General features: G+C 29.1%; 1 protein-coding gene across 1 annotated transcript in view; it reads left to right on the plus strand.

The window, feature by feature from the left end:
- The window catches only part of mre11 (double strand break repair nuclease mre11), a 70,180-nt gene that overhangs the window by 33,851 nt on the left and 20,159 nt on the right, over positions 1 to 16,170 (plus strand). Inside the window, exons 7-8 of the mRNA XM_075382007.1 lie at positions 3,702 to 3,765; positions 12,151 to 12,371. Coding sequence (XP_075238122.1) covers positions 3,702 to 3,765; positions 12,151 to 12,371 — 285 coding nt within the window. The remainder of the gene's footprint in view (positions 1 to 3,701; positions 3,766 to 12,150; positions 12,372 to 16,170) is intronic.

Here is a 16,170-nt window from a genome sequence, read left to right on the forward strand (position 1 = left end):
TTTACTTATATGAGTACAGCGAAATTGAAAAAAGTAATTATTAAAATCTGTCATGATAAATTTTAAATATTAAACATAAAATATGTATACTAATTTGTTTCTGGGTTCAAGCCTGAATGTTCAGAAACTAAAAATCTGATAACTTTAGTAGTTGTAAGAACATTAAATTAAAGTTTACCTTAAAATATGAAAACTAAAATTTTCATTTGTATCAGACAAAATTTTTCAAAGTAAAACCTAAGAGGTTTTTTGTGATTAACCGTTTGATTGATTTGGTGTAATTCTCCATTGCTTTTTGTTCTGTAGTAATTTTAATATTTTTACTACATCCTATGTTTTCACATTTTCAATCTTTACAAAAAGATGGGTGGTAATATGTCAGTTGTTAACACCCTTTTATTCAGTGAAATGTTACAGTAGGTATGTGAAATTAAAGACTTTACTGCCAGGTCTAAATTAATGTAACGGTCATCTGTTTGTAAATTTCAGTCTTCATCTTCCTTTAATTTTTATCCTTTATAATACACTCCTTTATTACCAAATTAATCAAACTTGAATGTCTTAATTTTGATCCTCCCACCTATCTATTCTATATCTCTAATGTTCACCTAAAGACTATTTTGTATTTTATCAATTTACCTGTTCCAACATCCTTCTGTAAATTCATATTTCAAAAACTTATGTCATTTTCCTTTCTGTTTTCCATACTGACCATAAAATTCTACACTCCACATAATTATTTTTAAGAATATCATTCTTTTACTACCTCGATAGCAAAATTTCTGTAACTTTTGGTATATTATGTTCACTTATTTATTATTTAATTCCTCATTATTCTCCTTTGTGTCATTTCATTACTTTGGTGTTTACTCTAATTTTTAAACTGAATATCTCTACCAGTTATAAATCCATCCCATTCAGAACTTCTTTGAACACATATTTGGTTTATGCCAAAAGGACAGTGTCATCGACTAATCTTAACATTGCCTCCCTCTTTTTGAATAAGAATGTAGAATATTAGGCAAATTAGAGTATGGACCTTATTCCTGTTACTCATATATTTGTGAATTATTGCTTCCCTTCTTTTACTCAGATTGAGTCTTCATTCCCATATTTAAATCCATTTTTTTTTTATTTTAAACATTTGTTCCATTCCACATTATCTGCCTTCTCCAGATTTTCAAATGCTGGAAAAGGTGATATTCCTAATTTTCTAAAACGAGAGAACATGAAACTGGCCTCTCTCATATTCATGCTCTTCCATGCACTGATCTTTATCTAATCTATATCTTTTGTCATATATTTATTCAAGTTTTGATCAAAAGTAGATATTACATTTATCTGTTTCTTTCCTTACTTTTTTTTTAATCTGGGTATTTCATTAGTTACATAATACGTGTATTAGTCTATATACTAATCTATCTATGTAATTATTCAGTTCTGTAACTTCTAAAGAAACATAATTCTGATGATATGTTATTTCCCCCTGCTGCCTTATTGCTCTATCAAACCGTCCTCATACTGGTCAAAAGAAATGATTAATTCTTTTATTTATTACAAAAAGAATCTCATACAGCTAATTGAAAATTGGCATTTTGATCCATTTTGTTAATTTTAATTTATTTTTAAAGTATTTGTAAGTGGAATAGAAGAATGTTATTTTATTTACAGGGTGGAAGCCTTATAATAGGGCCTTTAAAAAAATGAAATTTTGGTACAGGTTTTTAGAACAGTTTAAAACATAAAAAAGCACATGAACCAGAATTAAAAAATTGATTTAATTTTTATAATTCCCTAAAATCAGTTATTTTTCATTGTAAATTAAGCACTTTTTGAACTCCTCCTGTAAAGTGAAGTATACTTACCTTCAAATCTGAAAAATTGAGTTAGAATTTTTTTTAGTTGTATAGTATTTTGCAAAAAGTAACAAGTATAATAGTTAGTGAATAACAGACTAGTTAATCTGTCTGTTAAGGCTAATCTGTTAATTATAACAGATTTACCTTAACAAGTGAAATTTTTATATAGTTAACAAAAAGTGCTCATGTTTTTAAAAGTTAACTAGTTGGGTTATTTGTTAAAATTTACTTTTTAAATGCTCTTTGTTTTTACTATTTCTCGTTGTCCATCAGAACTTTTGGTGCCAAAGTTAAGAAGATTGTAAATTGATTATTGGTTGTTTTGTACATTTTGCTCTATCTTTTGCTTATAGATTAAAATTATATCCACCATGTATTTTTGAGATTATTAAATTCATAATTATTAATAATTTCAGGATTATTGTACAAGGGACATTGAATAATTAAAGAGAAAAATTGATGTAGAAAAAAAACTGTATTTTTACAAAATGAAACTTTTACTACTTCTCAACATAATCCCCACCAATATTAACACACTTGTCCCAACGATGAACTAGTTTTTTTATATCTGACGCAAAGAAGTCTTCGTCTTGTTGTTTGAGCCACTTCCCACAAATTCTTTGACCTCCTTGTTGCTGAACCTTTTTCCACGTAATGCCTCCTTGAGTGGACCAAACAAATGAAAATCTGAGGAAGCCAAATCTGGACTGCAGGGAGGATGTATTAGTATCTCCCAACCCATTTTTTCAATGGTTTCTTGGGTTAGCTGGGCGGTGTGAGGGCAAGCATTGTCATATATCAATGACCAATGACACGCCATTTCTTTGAGATCCACAATGTTTTTCTTTCATTGCTGGCTTTACTTTTTTCATCAGCATGTCTGAGTAGTAGACACTGTTTATTGTACACTGATTTTCCAAATAATCACAAAAGATGACACCTTGGGCATCCGAAAAGATGGTCAACATGACTATTCCCGCTGATGCTTGTGTTCTGAAATTCTTTTAGACAGGTGAGCTGGTGTGCTTCCATTCCATGCTTTGTCTTTTGGACTCTGGTTCAAAATGGTGAACCCAAGTTTCATCACACGTTAAAATCTTGTTTAGAAAAGGATCACCTTCCCTTTCATAGCGTTCTTTCAAGTCTGTACACACTTTTAGTCTTGTTTCCTTGTTTTGTTGCATTAACTTTTTTGTAACCCACCTTGTACATGTTTTGCTGTATTTGAGCTTGTTACTGATAATGTTATGAACTGTACCAACACTTACTGCAACTGTTTTTTCTATATGTTCAACTGTAATACATCAGTCTTCACAAATAATGTCAGTGCGGGTTTCAAGCAAAGGAGTTGACACTTCAACTGGCCAGCGAGGATGTTGATGTTCAGTCACTGAGGTTCAACCGTTTTTAAACTGTTCTACCCACTTATACAAATTTTCGCGGTTCATACAACTTTCAGCATACTGTAAAATCATTCAAGAAAAGATTTTAGACAGTTTTTCACTTTCAGAAAGCAAAAGATGGATTGTTGAACGTTGTTCAACTAATGTGGAAACTTCAAGTGGACATGCCATTGTTAAATGCAATTTTGAGGTTATAAACAAATCAATTTTTATCTGTCTGCTGTTCTCAGCTCATCCCAGTGATGCCAACCTAAAGTCATGAAAGTACAAAACTCCTCCTACAAACTGTTTCATTTCTACATCAATTTGTCTCTTTAATTATTGAATGTCCCTCACTATTATTATGAAAACAGTGACAATGTATTCATCAAGTTTGTGCAGTAGTTAATTTTGATTTCTGTTGCTTAGCTTTATGTTTTGAAATATCTGTTTGTTATAGGTGCAAGATTACCTTGAAAAACATGTTAATTATTTGTTAGAAAAGTCCAAAAGCCAGCTATCAGGTAAGGATTTTCTAAATTTCTATATCCCAGAAATCTACAAAAAAAAAAAAAAAAAACATTTGGCTGAACATATACATGATAAATGTTAATGAGTTGCACAGGAAATTACTCTTGTTTACTGACTGCCAGCATTTAACATTCTTTATGAACAGTTTAAAAGTATTTTAGGACAATTTTTTTAGTGATTGAATTAACAATAACACAATAGAACAGTTTTTTACATACCACTGCAACAAATATTACAGCAAACATGAAAAAAAAAATTAATTAAAAAAGTGTACATCCTAAAAATGAATTAAAAAATAATTCGTGTGGTCAACTAAATATTAATTGTCTTTCCCTAGAGATCAGTTGACCAGATTTCATTCCGAAACCTATAGATTCATTTTTAGCCTATATCCTCTTCTGTTTCTCTTTAGTTAAACAACGCAATTAAAGCAGTTTTATTAGTTGCAATTTTTCATTAATGCTTGTAAATATTTTAGTAATCATAGTGTAAGAAAAGAAAATTAAAAACTATTAAAAGTATTATCTAAACAGATTTTTTACTTCTTAATTTTATATTTTTATATTTTACAGTAAATTTAAATAAAATTTTACTGGATAGCCTTTAGTTTAAGAAAGTGAACTAGTTTTGCACTTTTCTCTAAGTAAAATGTTAGTTAATATAGGATTATAAATTCTGTGCCTAAACAAATAATGCTCAGTTTTGCCTACTTTCATTACCACCTTGAATTTCTCAGCCACCTAAAGCATATAATTCCAATCTCTTGTTTTTTTTATCATTCAACATTGGCTGGTTAAAATTGGCATTATTGATCACCAACTCTAGCAGAAGGTAAAGAATTTAACCAAAAAGTAATAAATAAAAATAATTTTCTCCCTCATGTTCAAGGACACACACAATTAAAGTACATTTGTTTTTCAATCGTCAACTACAATTTTTATTTCCAAAGATTGCAGTAAAGAAACTCACTAGGGATAAGGAAATGTAAAAATTAATCTGTATATAAAATCTACAGGTCAGCCTAGGAAATTAAGAAGAAATAGAATTATTATAAATGATAAATTTACTTATTTTGAGGAATTATTGGAAAGTACATTTGCTGAAAAAAATTAATTTTAAAGGAGTTGTAAGCGAGTCACAGAAATTAAAGAAGAGAAAGAGAATAGGGAAGAAGCCAGTGATATTGCGCCAGCAGGTATTCTGGGCTTTTTCATTGAGGAACCAATTCTTTGACATCATTAAAGCTTGAAGTTTGTGAATTCTATTCATCTAGCTAACTGTAAAATCTCATTTGGATATCTGTTCTAAAGTTCTATCAGTAGCAGTCAGTAGAAGACATAAAGGTCAACTGTAAATGTTATTAATACTGATTATTTTGAATATTTGCAAATAAAAATAATTATTTTTTAAATTGTGATGTTAATAATTTAATATATGTAGACTTAAAAAATGATTTTCCAGATTTTGGCGTGCTTTGTGTTTGTGAAACATGGGTAAATTATGAACTAAAAGCTATTCCTTTGCTCTTTTAGGTCTATAATACTTTTTTTGTAGTGAAGCTATTAAGCTGTAATAAGAGGAAGGTTTAGCTTCATGTTTCTAAACCCTACTGAGGGTTTAGAAAGTATTTCTTCATATTGTATAAATGTTTGATTTCATAAACTATTGGTTATTGGAGTTGTGAATTTGAGTACCATTAATGATTTAAATGTTAAACAAGAATTATTAGTAACACTCAGAATTTAGTGAAGAGAACATAGGCATGTACTTACTACTAGGTAATTTCACTTGTAGAATTGGCATGTTATATCAAGGAATGAATGATTATTTTTGGTTAGTAATTTATATAAATACGGAAATTCTGTAGATAGAACTTTTGATGTTTGGGGTAGACTATTGGTAAATTTTGTGCAGGAATATGGTGTATTCTGTGATTAATCATCTATATATAAAAATGAATGTTTGTCTGTCTGTATGTCTCTTATGCCTTCCTAAACCGTTCATCTGATAGCGATGAAACTTTGGGGAATGGTTAGACGCTTGCCAGGGAAGGTTTCTGAATTAGTTTGGACCCGCTAGATGGTGCTGGCGTCGAGATATTTAAAAAAATTGTATTTGTGGTCCAATTTGCTTCATATTCAGAATACATGGAAAGAATTATATCTGCAAAAAATGAACCCGCTAGATGGCGCTGGGGTTGAGATATTAAAAAAAATTATATTTATGGACTGATTTGGTTCATATTCAGTATATGAATATTAGTTACGTGAAAAGAAATATTTTTGGAAAAACTATACCCGCTTGGTGGGGCCGGTGTCGATATATTTACGAAACAAACAAACAAATATACAGACTTTTTTATTCTTTATATATTAGCATGTTCGTATGTGTGTCCACTAAAAGCCAAAAAAAACTAATGGACCAATTTACGCGCGGGCAAAAGGGGAAAATAGAGAACGGGGAAAAGGTGGAAAGAGAAAATGGAAAAGGGTAAAAAGGAAACTGGGAGACGGGTGAGGGAAAAGTTGGAAAGGGAAAAGGAGAAGGAGAATAAGTGAAAGGTAGAATTTGTGAAGTTCAGTTTTTTCATTATTTATCAAATTTTCAATTGTGTTCATTTAAACTGTCTCTCTCTCTCTTTATATATATATATATATATATATATATATATATATATAGAGCAATAGCGAAGCATTGCCGGATCTGCTAGTATTATTGTATTAGTGGGACTAAGATGTTGTCTACTGTTGATTTTATTTGAAGTAACTCTTATGGAATTGGTTTAACAGCTTCACAGGAAACAGATCTGGAGCTTTAGTTATGTAGTTTTGAATATTCTTTTGTGTAATGCAGAGTTGAGGTGATTATTTATATTGATGTACTAGAATAGTGTCAAATTATTTTTTTAAGTTATTTTTATGATTAAGGAACGTACCAAATTATATTACTAGAAATGAAACTAAATCAAAATCATGAACATGAACAAGGTTTGGGTGTGTCATTGTCTTCATGGAAAAAGCTATTGGAATGTCTTACCAAATTACTTAAAATATGTTAAAGATTGCTATTTAAGAGAAAGTAGTGTTAGTTATGGTAAATGTAATTGGGCTTCTAGATTAAAAGATAATTTAATTTAACTGAACTTTGTGTTGAGGATCTGTGAAGGGAGCAGAATTGCAAGTTACCAGAGGCTAAAAAAGTGGATATCCTATCAGTTTTAGAAAATAAATCAGGGTGATGTTTTGAGATAGATACTTCTTACAATAGTATATATAAATTAATAATGAATGATTCTTTTTTTGTTTTACAATAGTAGCTATTTAAGTGTAATTAAATCTTATGTTATATATAATAGCACATGTACAACTTAAAATTCCGTTAATATTTTCTTACCCTTACTGAAATTTGTTAAGATTACATTATCTAACAAATTATATTGGATTTCAGTTGTAATAGAAAGGTAGTTTTGGCTGATATCTTTGAAATTAAATTTATGGAAAAACTTAATTTGGTTTATTTTAAGACATAAGTTTTTGCTAAATGTATGAATTGAACCTTGAATTTTAAGGATATTTTTTAACTTGTTAAACTAAGTACAGTAGTACAGTACAACCCCATTTAACCGTATTACATGGGACCAGACATTGTCCAGATAAACGAAAGTCCGGATAATCCGGAAATGTATATCCATACACTACAGCTTAATGAAATCACTAAAGTATTAATGTAAGATATTGAAACTTAAAATCAACTTAGTACATATTGGCAAATAACTTATGTAATAATTTAAATACAAATTCAAACTTACAGCTACATCATTTATTTACTTTTTAAAAAATTCTTCATAATTTTTTTTTCATGATGATACTTGGTTTTTTGCTGCTCCATCTTGTAAACACTTTAGGGTAAGCAGTTTTTTAGCAATGGACCGATTATTTTTGTTTATTTCAGCGGTCATCTCAGTGTTGGATTCAGATTTCATTTCTTGTCAGATTTTGTTCTAACACTTTTTCAAAGTAGAAACATTAATTTTGTTCTGTGCTGAAGGACACTCTTAGATTACTGTTCAAATATTAATTTAAATTAATCTAAAACATTTACTCCAGCTTCCTCACTATTTTTTTCAATAAGTTTTATAAGTAATTTTTTTTTCCCTTAGTGTCGTTTGAAGGCTTCTATTACACCGTGGTCTAAAGGTTGGATGAGTACTATCGTTTGTGTAGGTAAAATCTTACAAAGATGTCACCATTTCTCAAGTCATCTGCATCTGGATGACCAGGTGCAATGTCAATAAATAAAACAGATTTTTGTGTTAGCTCTTTTTTTTATTTACAAATATCACTTCAGGGACAAAGAATGAAGAAAAACATTTTAAATATTTTGCAAGATATCCATGCTGATTTTTGTGAACTGTATATGCATGGAAGTGCATTCAAATTACTAATATTCTTCAGTAGTCGAGGTTTAGCCGATATTCCTATCACAAAAAGTGGAAGCTTCAACTTGCCTGACGCATTACTGCATAACAGAGTCATCACCCTTAGCAGCAGAGTCCAATTCTGAGGTGAGAGTTTTTTAAGTAGCATTTTAAAAAATAATTCCATCTCATCAGCATTGAAAATCTGAGATGGTGATAAATTCTCTTTTATAAATTTTGAAAATGTCAATTTATAATTTTCACTAGTAGCATGATCTGATAAACTCTCCCCTGATACACTCAGCTGTATTCTGCCTTCCACATATCTAACCAACCTGAACTTGCTGTGAATGACGGATCATCACCTAATTTGTCATTTAAAATTAAAGCCTTAGATTGTAAAATGGCACCTGATATAGGAACCCCTTGCTCCCTCCTTGGGTAAACCACATAAATAAAGCTTCATCTAGCTGACTATTTTTTGCTGTTCTGATAGCAGCCCTGTTGCCTAAACTATCTTTAGCCACCATTTTCAAATGGAAATCTTCCATCTCTTTTCTGAATTTTTTCAGTCCCAAACAGTTTGCTTTCCTACACTTAATTCATTACAATTTTTTTTTACAGATTCCTCTTATCTTAACAAAATAGCACATTAAGTTTTTCTTACATGGAAATGACTACCCTCTTTCATTTAGTTGCCATTCCACTAAATTACACTGTGCAGAACACAAAATTTCAATTACGATCACCACTGTAGGAAACTACACCTTACGTTTACAATGTTCAATGAATACTGGTACCGTACTGCTTTTCTGAATAAAAGTTTACTAAAATAGAGCATGAGAGAAGGTATAGGCCTACACATCCGGTTATTAACATTATATCACCCTCATTATAACTACTGTACAAAAATATTGCACGACAACTCTATTCTCGAAAAAGTAAATGTTTACGGTAAGCAGTACATGAGTTATCTAAGACCGAATACATACATACTTTTAATGAGTACTACTGCCAGTAAAATGGATACATTATACAGTAGGCCTACTACTGTATTTCTTTATTTAATATATTTTAATTTACTATGTACTACTGTATTGCAGTACATATTTTATTTTAAAAAATAAAAAATGCCTTTCCCGATATTGGTCCGGATAATCCGAAAGTCCGATTAAACGGAGTTGTACTGTAGTCCTTTTTGCTTTGTTAGGAAAGTAAGTTTAAAAGATATTTGTTTATTTTTTGTAATGAATTATTGTTTATATGCTTATTTTTATTATTGTTATGGTATATCGTAAAAATGTAAAATATTGTTATAATTAACTTGGAATGTTTGCAAATTTTTACCTATTATGAGTTGTAATAATTTTATTACCATAGTTCAGTACTCAGGAGTTGCTCTATGCAGATGATATAACAATGATTTGACCCATTGTTAATATAAATAGGCCCGAGATTAGATAGTAACATACAAAATCATACAACTATTAATTATCTCGCTCAATATAACTTCAATTATATTGAACATAACTGAAGTTTACTCAGTGTAATTTTACAACTTTACAAGTAAATGTAGCAGTCAAGATTCTAATGATATGATCGGTATAATCTACAGTATTCTGCAGGTACTAGTGAAGTAGAGACTACTAAGTCATTACTAGTGAAGTTACTGGGCTTACTGATTGATCATTATGTCTTTTGGTATGATCATGAAGGCTAAATTTACTAAAAAGTAAGCTTGAATACATTTGTTCTAATATTAATGTTTAGAACTGGTGATTGGTAAATAGATTTGAACAGTAATTTATCATGGATAGATAATCTTTTGTGTATGATGCTCAATACTATATTGCAGAACATCAATTAAACAAAATTTAGAAATTGTTTTTAGGTTTTAAGAGAAAGCTGTTGTAACATATAATAAAGATATATGGTACAGGGAACAACAATATGTGAAACCTGTAGTGGTTTCATGTAAAACCATTTTTTCAGTAAAAGGTATAAAAACGAATTAGAGTAGAATGTTATAAAAAGTACATTAGTAACTTATGTGGAAAAGTAATAGATACAATGGATTCAAATATTAATATATATATATATATATAAACCTTTATTTCACATAAAAAATAAGTAAGGTGGTTGTAGATTTAGGATAAGATTAAATTAAATAAATAAATCTTTTATTCTGATAGTAACATAATATAGATTACGTCAGGGATGGGTAAATTTGCTGTCACAAATAAAAAATAAAAAATGAACTGCCTCAGGATTTCCCAAGATAGATCAATGAAACCTAGATAGATAGATCAATGATAGATCATGGTAAAACCTCAGTTTACAGCAACGTCACAGAATACGTAGGAATTTATAAAGTAAAAAGTTGATGTAATTAAAATCCCTATTAATTATTTAAATTATAAACCCATGAAATAAACAGATACTAAATACAAAAAATAATTTTTAATTAAGAGAGCATTAATGAGAATTATTTGAGCCATATGTATATTCACATTGAATGGGATGCAGAAAATTCAGAGCTTTTTTAAAAATCATTTAATTAGCATTATTTAATAATTAATTGGCAGAGTAATATTGTTTTTGTAAATTAAAATAGTTTTATTATTTTTTTTAATAAATTTGCCAGATTTTTTAAGTGGTTCGGTAATTTATTAAAAGCGGCAATGGAAGGATAATAAAGCCCTTTCTACACTGAAGAATTGTGGTGAGTTAACAAAAGAGTTGTGTGTGTAATTTAGTAGAAGTGATGTTATTATATGTAAAAAATGACTATTATTTTAAGTAAAAATTGCACATTTACTAATATAAACATAAGGATAAGTTAAAATTTTTAATTTTCTAAATATCGATCTACACAATACATATTTATGAGCAATAAACATCAGCCAATATTTGTTTTTTAAAAAACTCCTGATTTTTTAGGGATCTTCAAGGATATTTTGTACTTCACTTAGTACTTCTTATTCTGAATAGTGATGAGAATACAAACAAAAATTATCCTCAAATTGCTTTTGTAGTTCATGTAATTTTTTATATGAAAAGTCTTCTATTAAAGTTGTTTGGGAGAAACTTAAAGAATATGAAAATAAGTATAAGTGCATATGTAAAGAGTTTGGTGAGAACATAGGTAAAAGGAAATCATACTCACAAAACTACGAATCAGCTTATGTAATAAATAATTGTAAATAATGTAATTTTTGATTGGCTTTTATTAAAGATAATGTTTACTTATTTGATAATGTTCTAAAAAATAATTATTAGGTGTCACAATATTACTGCTCTAGGCGACCTGACACATTTCAAAAGTCTCCATCAAATGTGGCGCAGCCAGTCTAGAATAATAAGCATTTCATGCTAGATTTACTAGTTGGTCGGAGGGTGAAGTGATTCATGAAGATCACTTCACCCAATTGACTACATTACTCACCAACATGTTGACTTACCGTAATTCAAAGATTATTTAACCCCCTTTATGACACATTTACTTTGTTAAATAGGGACAAAACATATACACTGCCGCAACCCAGTTAGAGGAAAGTAACATTCCATAGAGGGGGGAAAAAAGGGAGATTAGATTTAAAAATTATCGTATTAAATATCAACTTTCTCACTTCATTATGATTGTGAACTGGCATCTTCTCACCAAGTACCAATGTAAATGAAATGTATTTGAAGATAATGTTCCATTCTCTTCAATTTCAGCTTTACCAGCTGTAACAAACATCATAAACATGTCTATGTGATAAATAAGATCATACCTGTTCAGATACTATTGGTATTTTTGGATAAAAGATGAGTTTTGTAATTTATCAATTAATATGAATTTTACATACTATTATTAACTGCTGTTATATTAAAAAAAATTAAGAAATTAATTTTTTACTTTATCTTTTTCCAGCTGTGTGTATATTTTATGTTTTCATAGTTGCATGTATGTTTTAAGGTGATGAAGGGCAACCGGAAGTACCATTGCTACGTGTACGAGTTGAATACAGTAATGAAGTCCAAACATTTAATCCTTTGCAGTTTGGATTAAAGTATACTGATAAAGTTGCCAACTCGCGAGATATTATTCTATTAAAAAAAGAAAGGATGAAGCAAGATGTGAAGGAATCAGCTGATCTGAACGAAGAGCTCATGAAAAATACTTTGGAGAATGCAAATGTTAGTTGTTTTAATTTTATATTAATTTTTTCCAGACATATAAACGCTTGTGAGCAGCACAAAAACTATTAAAAATTTATTACTGGAACAATTGCATTTTGTTCTAGATCTAAATTTCAATAAAACTGTCTTTATAATTACCAATTTACTTAACAAAATAAATGACAGTTATGGCAATTAAAATTGGTCTCAGCAGCTATGCTGTGGTTGTAAACAAACTAGTTACTAGCAAACATTAGTGATTTAGTCATATGTAACTGAAGTGTATGTGACATAGATGCATGATATGTTAATACTAGTCAGCCTTGTTCTGACTTTTATTATGGATAAGACTTAAAAATTGCTTTAACCCGACCTTGTATTGATTTGACATGCTGCATTATTTCCATCATTTTTATTAATAAAAGGAACAATATCTATTTTATAAAATGTTTACTTAATTCATCACAGAATGACTGTAAAAAGTTATATTTTTTATAAAATATAACAGGTTTTATCAGTATCATCCAAATACTTTTTATTATGTTCACTAAAACAGTCCTTCAGTTTATCACTTTTTTGGTCCCAGGCTTGACATTTGCAATTGTATGATAATAAAATTGATTTTTAATTAACTATAATACCAGGTTTGTGATCCAATTATTTAGTTATAACTTCATGAGACTCAGGTTATAAGTTTTTTTTAAGCTTAGAGTATAATGTCTGTTAGAGTGGTATTATGTTTAGTTTGCAAACGTCATTAATTTTTTTATTTATTTTGGACTTATGGTAGCATATAAATTAATCTGAACATATGTTGTTTAATAAAAAGTAACTTTATCTAGAAAAAAAGAATCATAATCGTACAATTCATGAATATCTAGTAATTAATATGTCCGTTATTCTTAATCACTTAACACGCACGATTTGGCATTGATTCAACAAGTGTACTATACTTTTTTTTTTATTTCTTCATCATGAAACTATACCGATATTGCTTTAACAAGGTCAATTTTTGTGGTTATAATTCATTTTTGAGAGACGTTTTTTGATTATTGCCCAAAGAATTTCAATTGGGTTTTTTGTCTGGGGAGTTGCCTGACCACAGGAGCATTTTAGTGTTTCATTCTTCAAACACTTTTTACGTATTTTTGGCAGTATGGCATGACGCCAAATCTTGTTGGAACATTCCAGTGATGCTTTGGCCCACAAGAGTCAGCAAGAATTCAGCATCTAACTGTTGTCACATGTAAATCTGTTACACTGACTGCTAATTCAATTCTTGATTTAAGTCCACAGCAGATAATTTTTGATCAAATTTTACTTTTTCTCACTAATTACTGATTTTGTGTTGAAGTAATCTTTCTTGAAGACCACATTTGTCTTTTCTTTTCAGGTGAAAAGGAACCAGTTTAAATTATTTTAAAATATGTATTTAAAAAAACCAAAAACAGTTGCACATAACATAAAGACAAAAAATAATTTAAAAGAATCCAAAATAACCTCAAAAGGAAAACAAACCTGACAAAAAAACAACAAGGCCTAATAAAAACAATCCATCCAATAGAAAGACTAAACGACCTTTTAGACAGTCGCTTTTTTAGCTGTTGTCAATGTTTTCTTTCTATCATGATCTTGTGGCATGAAATAATACAAATATCTTTATGATTTCTTGGATTGTCAGTTGTCAATTAAAAAGCTAATTTAATTGTATTTTCTCTTGAGCATTAGTTGTCATCAATGGACACCATGAATCATTAACTGAATCCTTATAGTTTTTTTACCATTAACCACACATGACCTGTCTTAATTAATGATTATGGAAAACGTTTTTATCAGTTACTTCTTATGGGTAAAAAGTTTGACAATGTAGAAAAATGTAATATCCTGCTCATCAAAGTAAGCTGACTCGGTAATTGCAAAACAGACAACACTTACTTAAAGTAGCATTGATAAATTATTATTAATGTTGGTAGATAAGCTACACCAATGCAAGGGTTTGCAATACTCTCCTAATCCAAATTGATGAGCAGTCATTTGCCTCATCAAGGATACCCTGTGCTGCTAACTGCATTTCATTTCAACTATTTGTGCATTTCAACAAGTTCAGAAACAGACTGGAAAAAAGTCTAAATTTATTTTAAATGATTTAAAAAATTTTTTAATTTGTTTTATTTTAAACAAACAAATTTTACAAAATGTAAAAAACTAATTTTATTACTTTTTATTGCGTAAATTGTAAACAGTTTAAGAATTTATAAAAGATATCACTAAGGATGAGGTTAGGCCTGAAAGCCTTTTGATGAAGTAAAAAAATTAAAAGTAATTGTGTTTCTCTAATTCTCTGCTTTGTGGAAACTGAAAGAATATTATATTGAATATATAGCTATTTACATACAGAGGAAAAAATTGACTATAAAAATTTTAACCTAAATAAATTAATAAAAAAAAAAAATTGAAATATTTTGTGTTTCTTTTGTCAGAACAAGAAACGAACAGAACTTTTTAACAAAAAAATATGTGCATATGTTTTTTTATTTGTGTGATATAATTGGCAAATGATGACTATGTTTCTGTTCTAAGTATTTGTTGTACCTAAGTTTAAAGCTCCATCCTGCTTAACCAATGTATAACACTAGTTGGTAGTAGTTAGGTACAAGAATTGTGTTCTCTGTATAAGTAAATTTTTATTTAATTTAGTCTCTGAAAGTTAATTCTATCCAAATGTTTAAATTGGTGAGGAAATCTTGTTTATGTATATTAGTGTGATCTGTTTTATTTATTTATTTTTATATTTTGCTTATGTAGGATTGTGTCAGTGAATGCACTTTTATATCTGTTTGAGTCTTCTAGGCATTTGATGGTTTTGTGTTTTCTTCAGGTGATCTGGATGTGTTGCAATAGTCTGTGGATCATCCCTTTAGAAGTAATTGGTTTTGAGGCTGGTTTGTTTGAAGTGTTTTGAATGGATGTCTGTCATTGTTGGTTTTCTGTAATTTTAAAAGTTTATTTTTTTGTGATGGTGAATTCAAGAAATTTTATTTGTTTATTGTCTTCACTAATATAAATGGTATAGTTGGTTAATTATTGTTAATAATTGTTCATGGTGTCTTAGTATAACAAGTTATGTTACATGTTGATATCATCTTGAAAATTTTATTTTTATGAAATTTCATTTTGTTTCACTAAAAACAAATTAGTAGTATTATAATTTTATGTATTCTCATCCTCACCCATCATGGACAAAAACATAACAAAACTAAATGCTAGTTGTCATTTTGAATAATTTCCCGTAATGGTCATCAGATTGTCCTTCATTGTTTGACATTTTCTTTACTGAAATATTTTGTGGTACCAGACCTCAATCTCATGTGCATTTGCATACAGATTTCCCCATGTTAGTTTTAATTAATAAAAGAAGAAATTTATCCAGTTCATAAGTTTTACTAAAAATTTAAACTTAATTCATTGCTTGACTGTATACTTAAAACATCAGGTTCATGTTAAAAACATTTCCATTCAAGTTTTTATGATTGATTTCCACTTTGTTAATGACGATAATTATAGTGCATACAATGAAAAATAAAAACTTGTGTTGGAGAAGGTTGAAGCTGCAATACCACCAAATCTGAAAACATTTATAACAATCTAATAGGACAACAATGATAACCATTGTACTTTTATTTATGCATGTTTAATTTATTACAGTTTTCATGTTTTATTAGTTATAAATCATTATTACTTAATTAGCATTAATAATTTAATAAATAAAGGTTGCAAAAAAAAATTTAATTTAGGGGTTTTTTAAACTAAAAAACTT

Source organism: Lycorma delicatula, chromosome 1, assembly GCF_047948215.1.
Source record: "Lycorma delicatula isolate Av1 chromosome 1, ASM4794821v1, whole genome shotgun sequence".
Classification (NCBI taxonomy): Eukaryota; Metazoa; Arthropoda; class Insecta; order Hemiptera; family Fulgoridae; genus Lycorma; species Lycorma delicatula.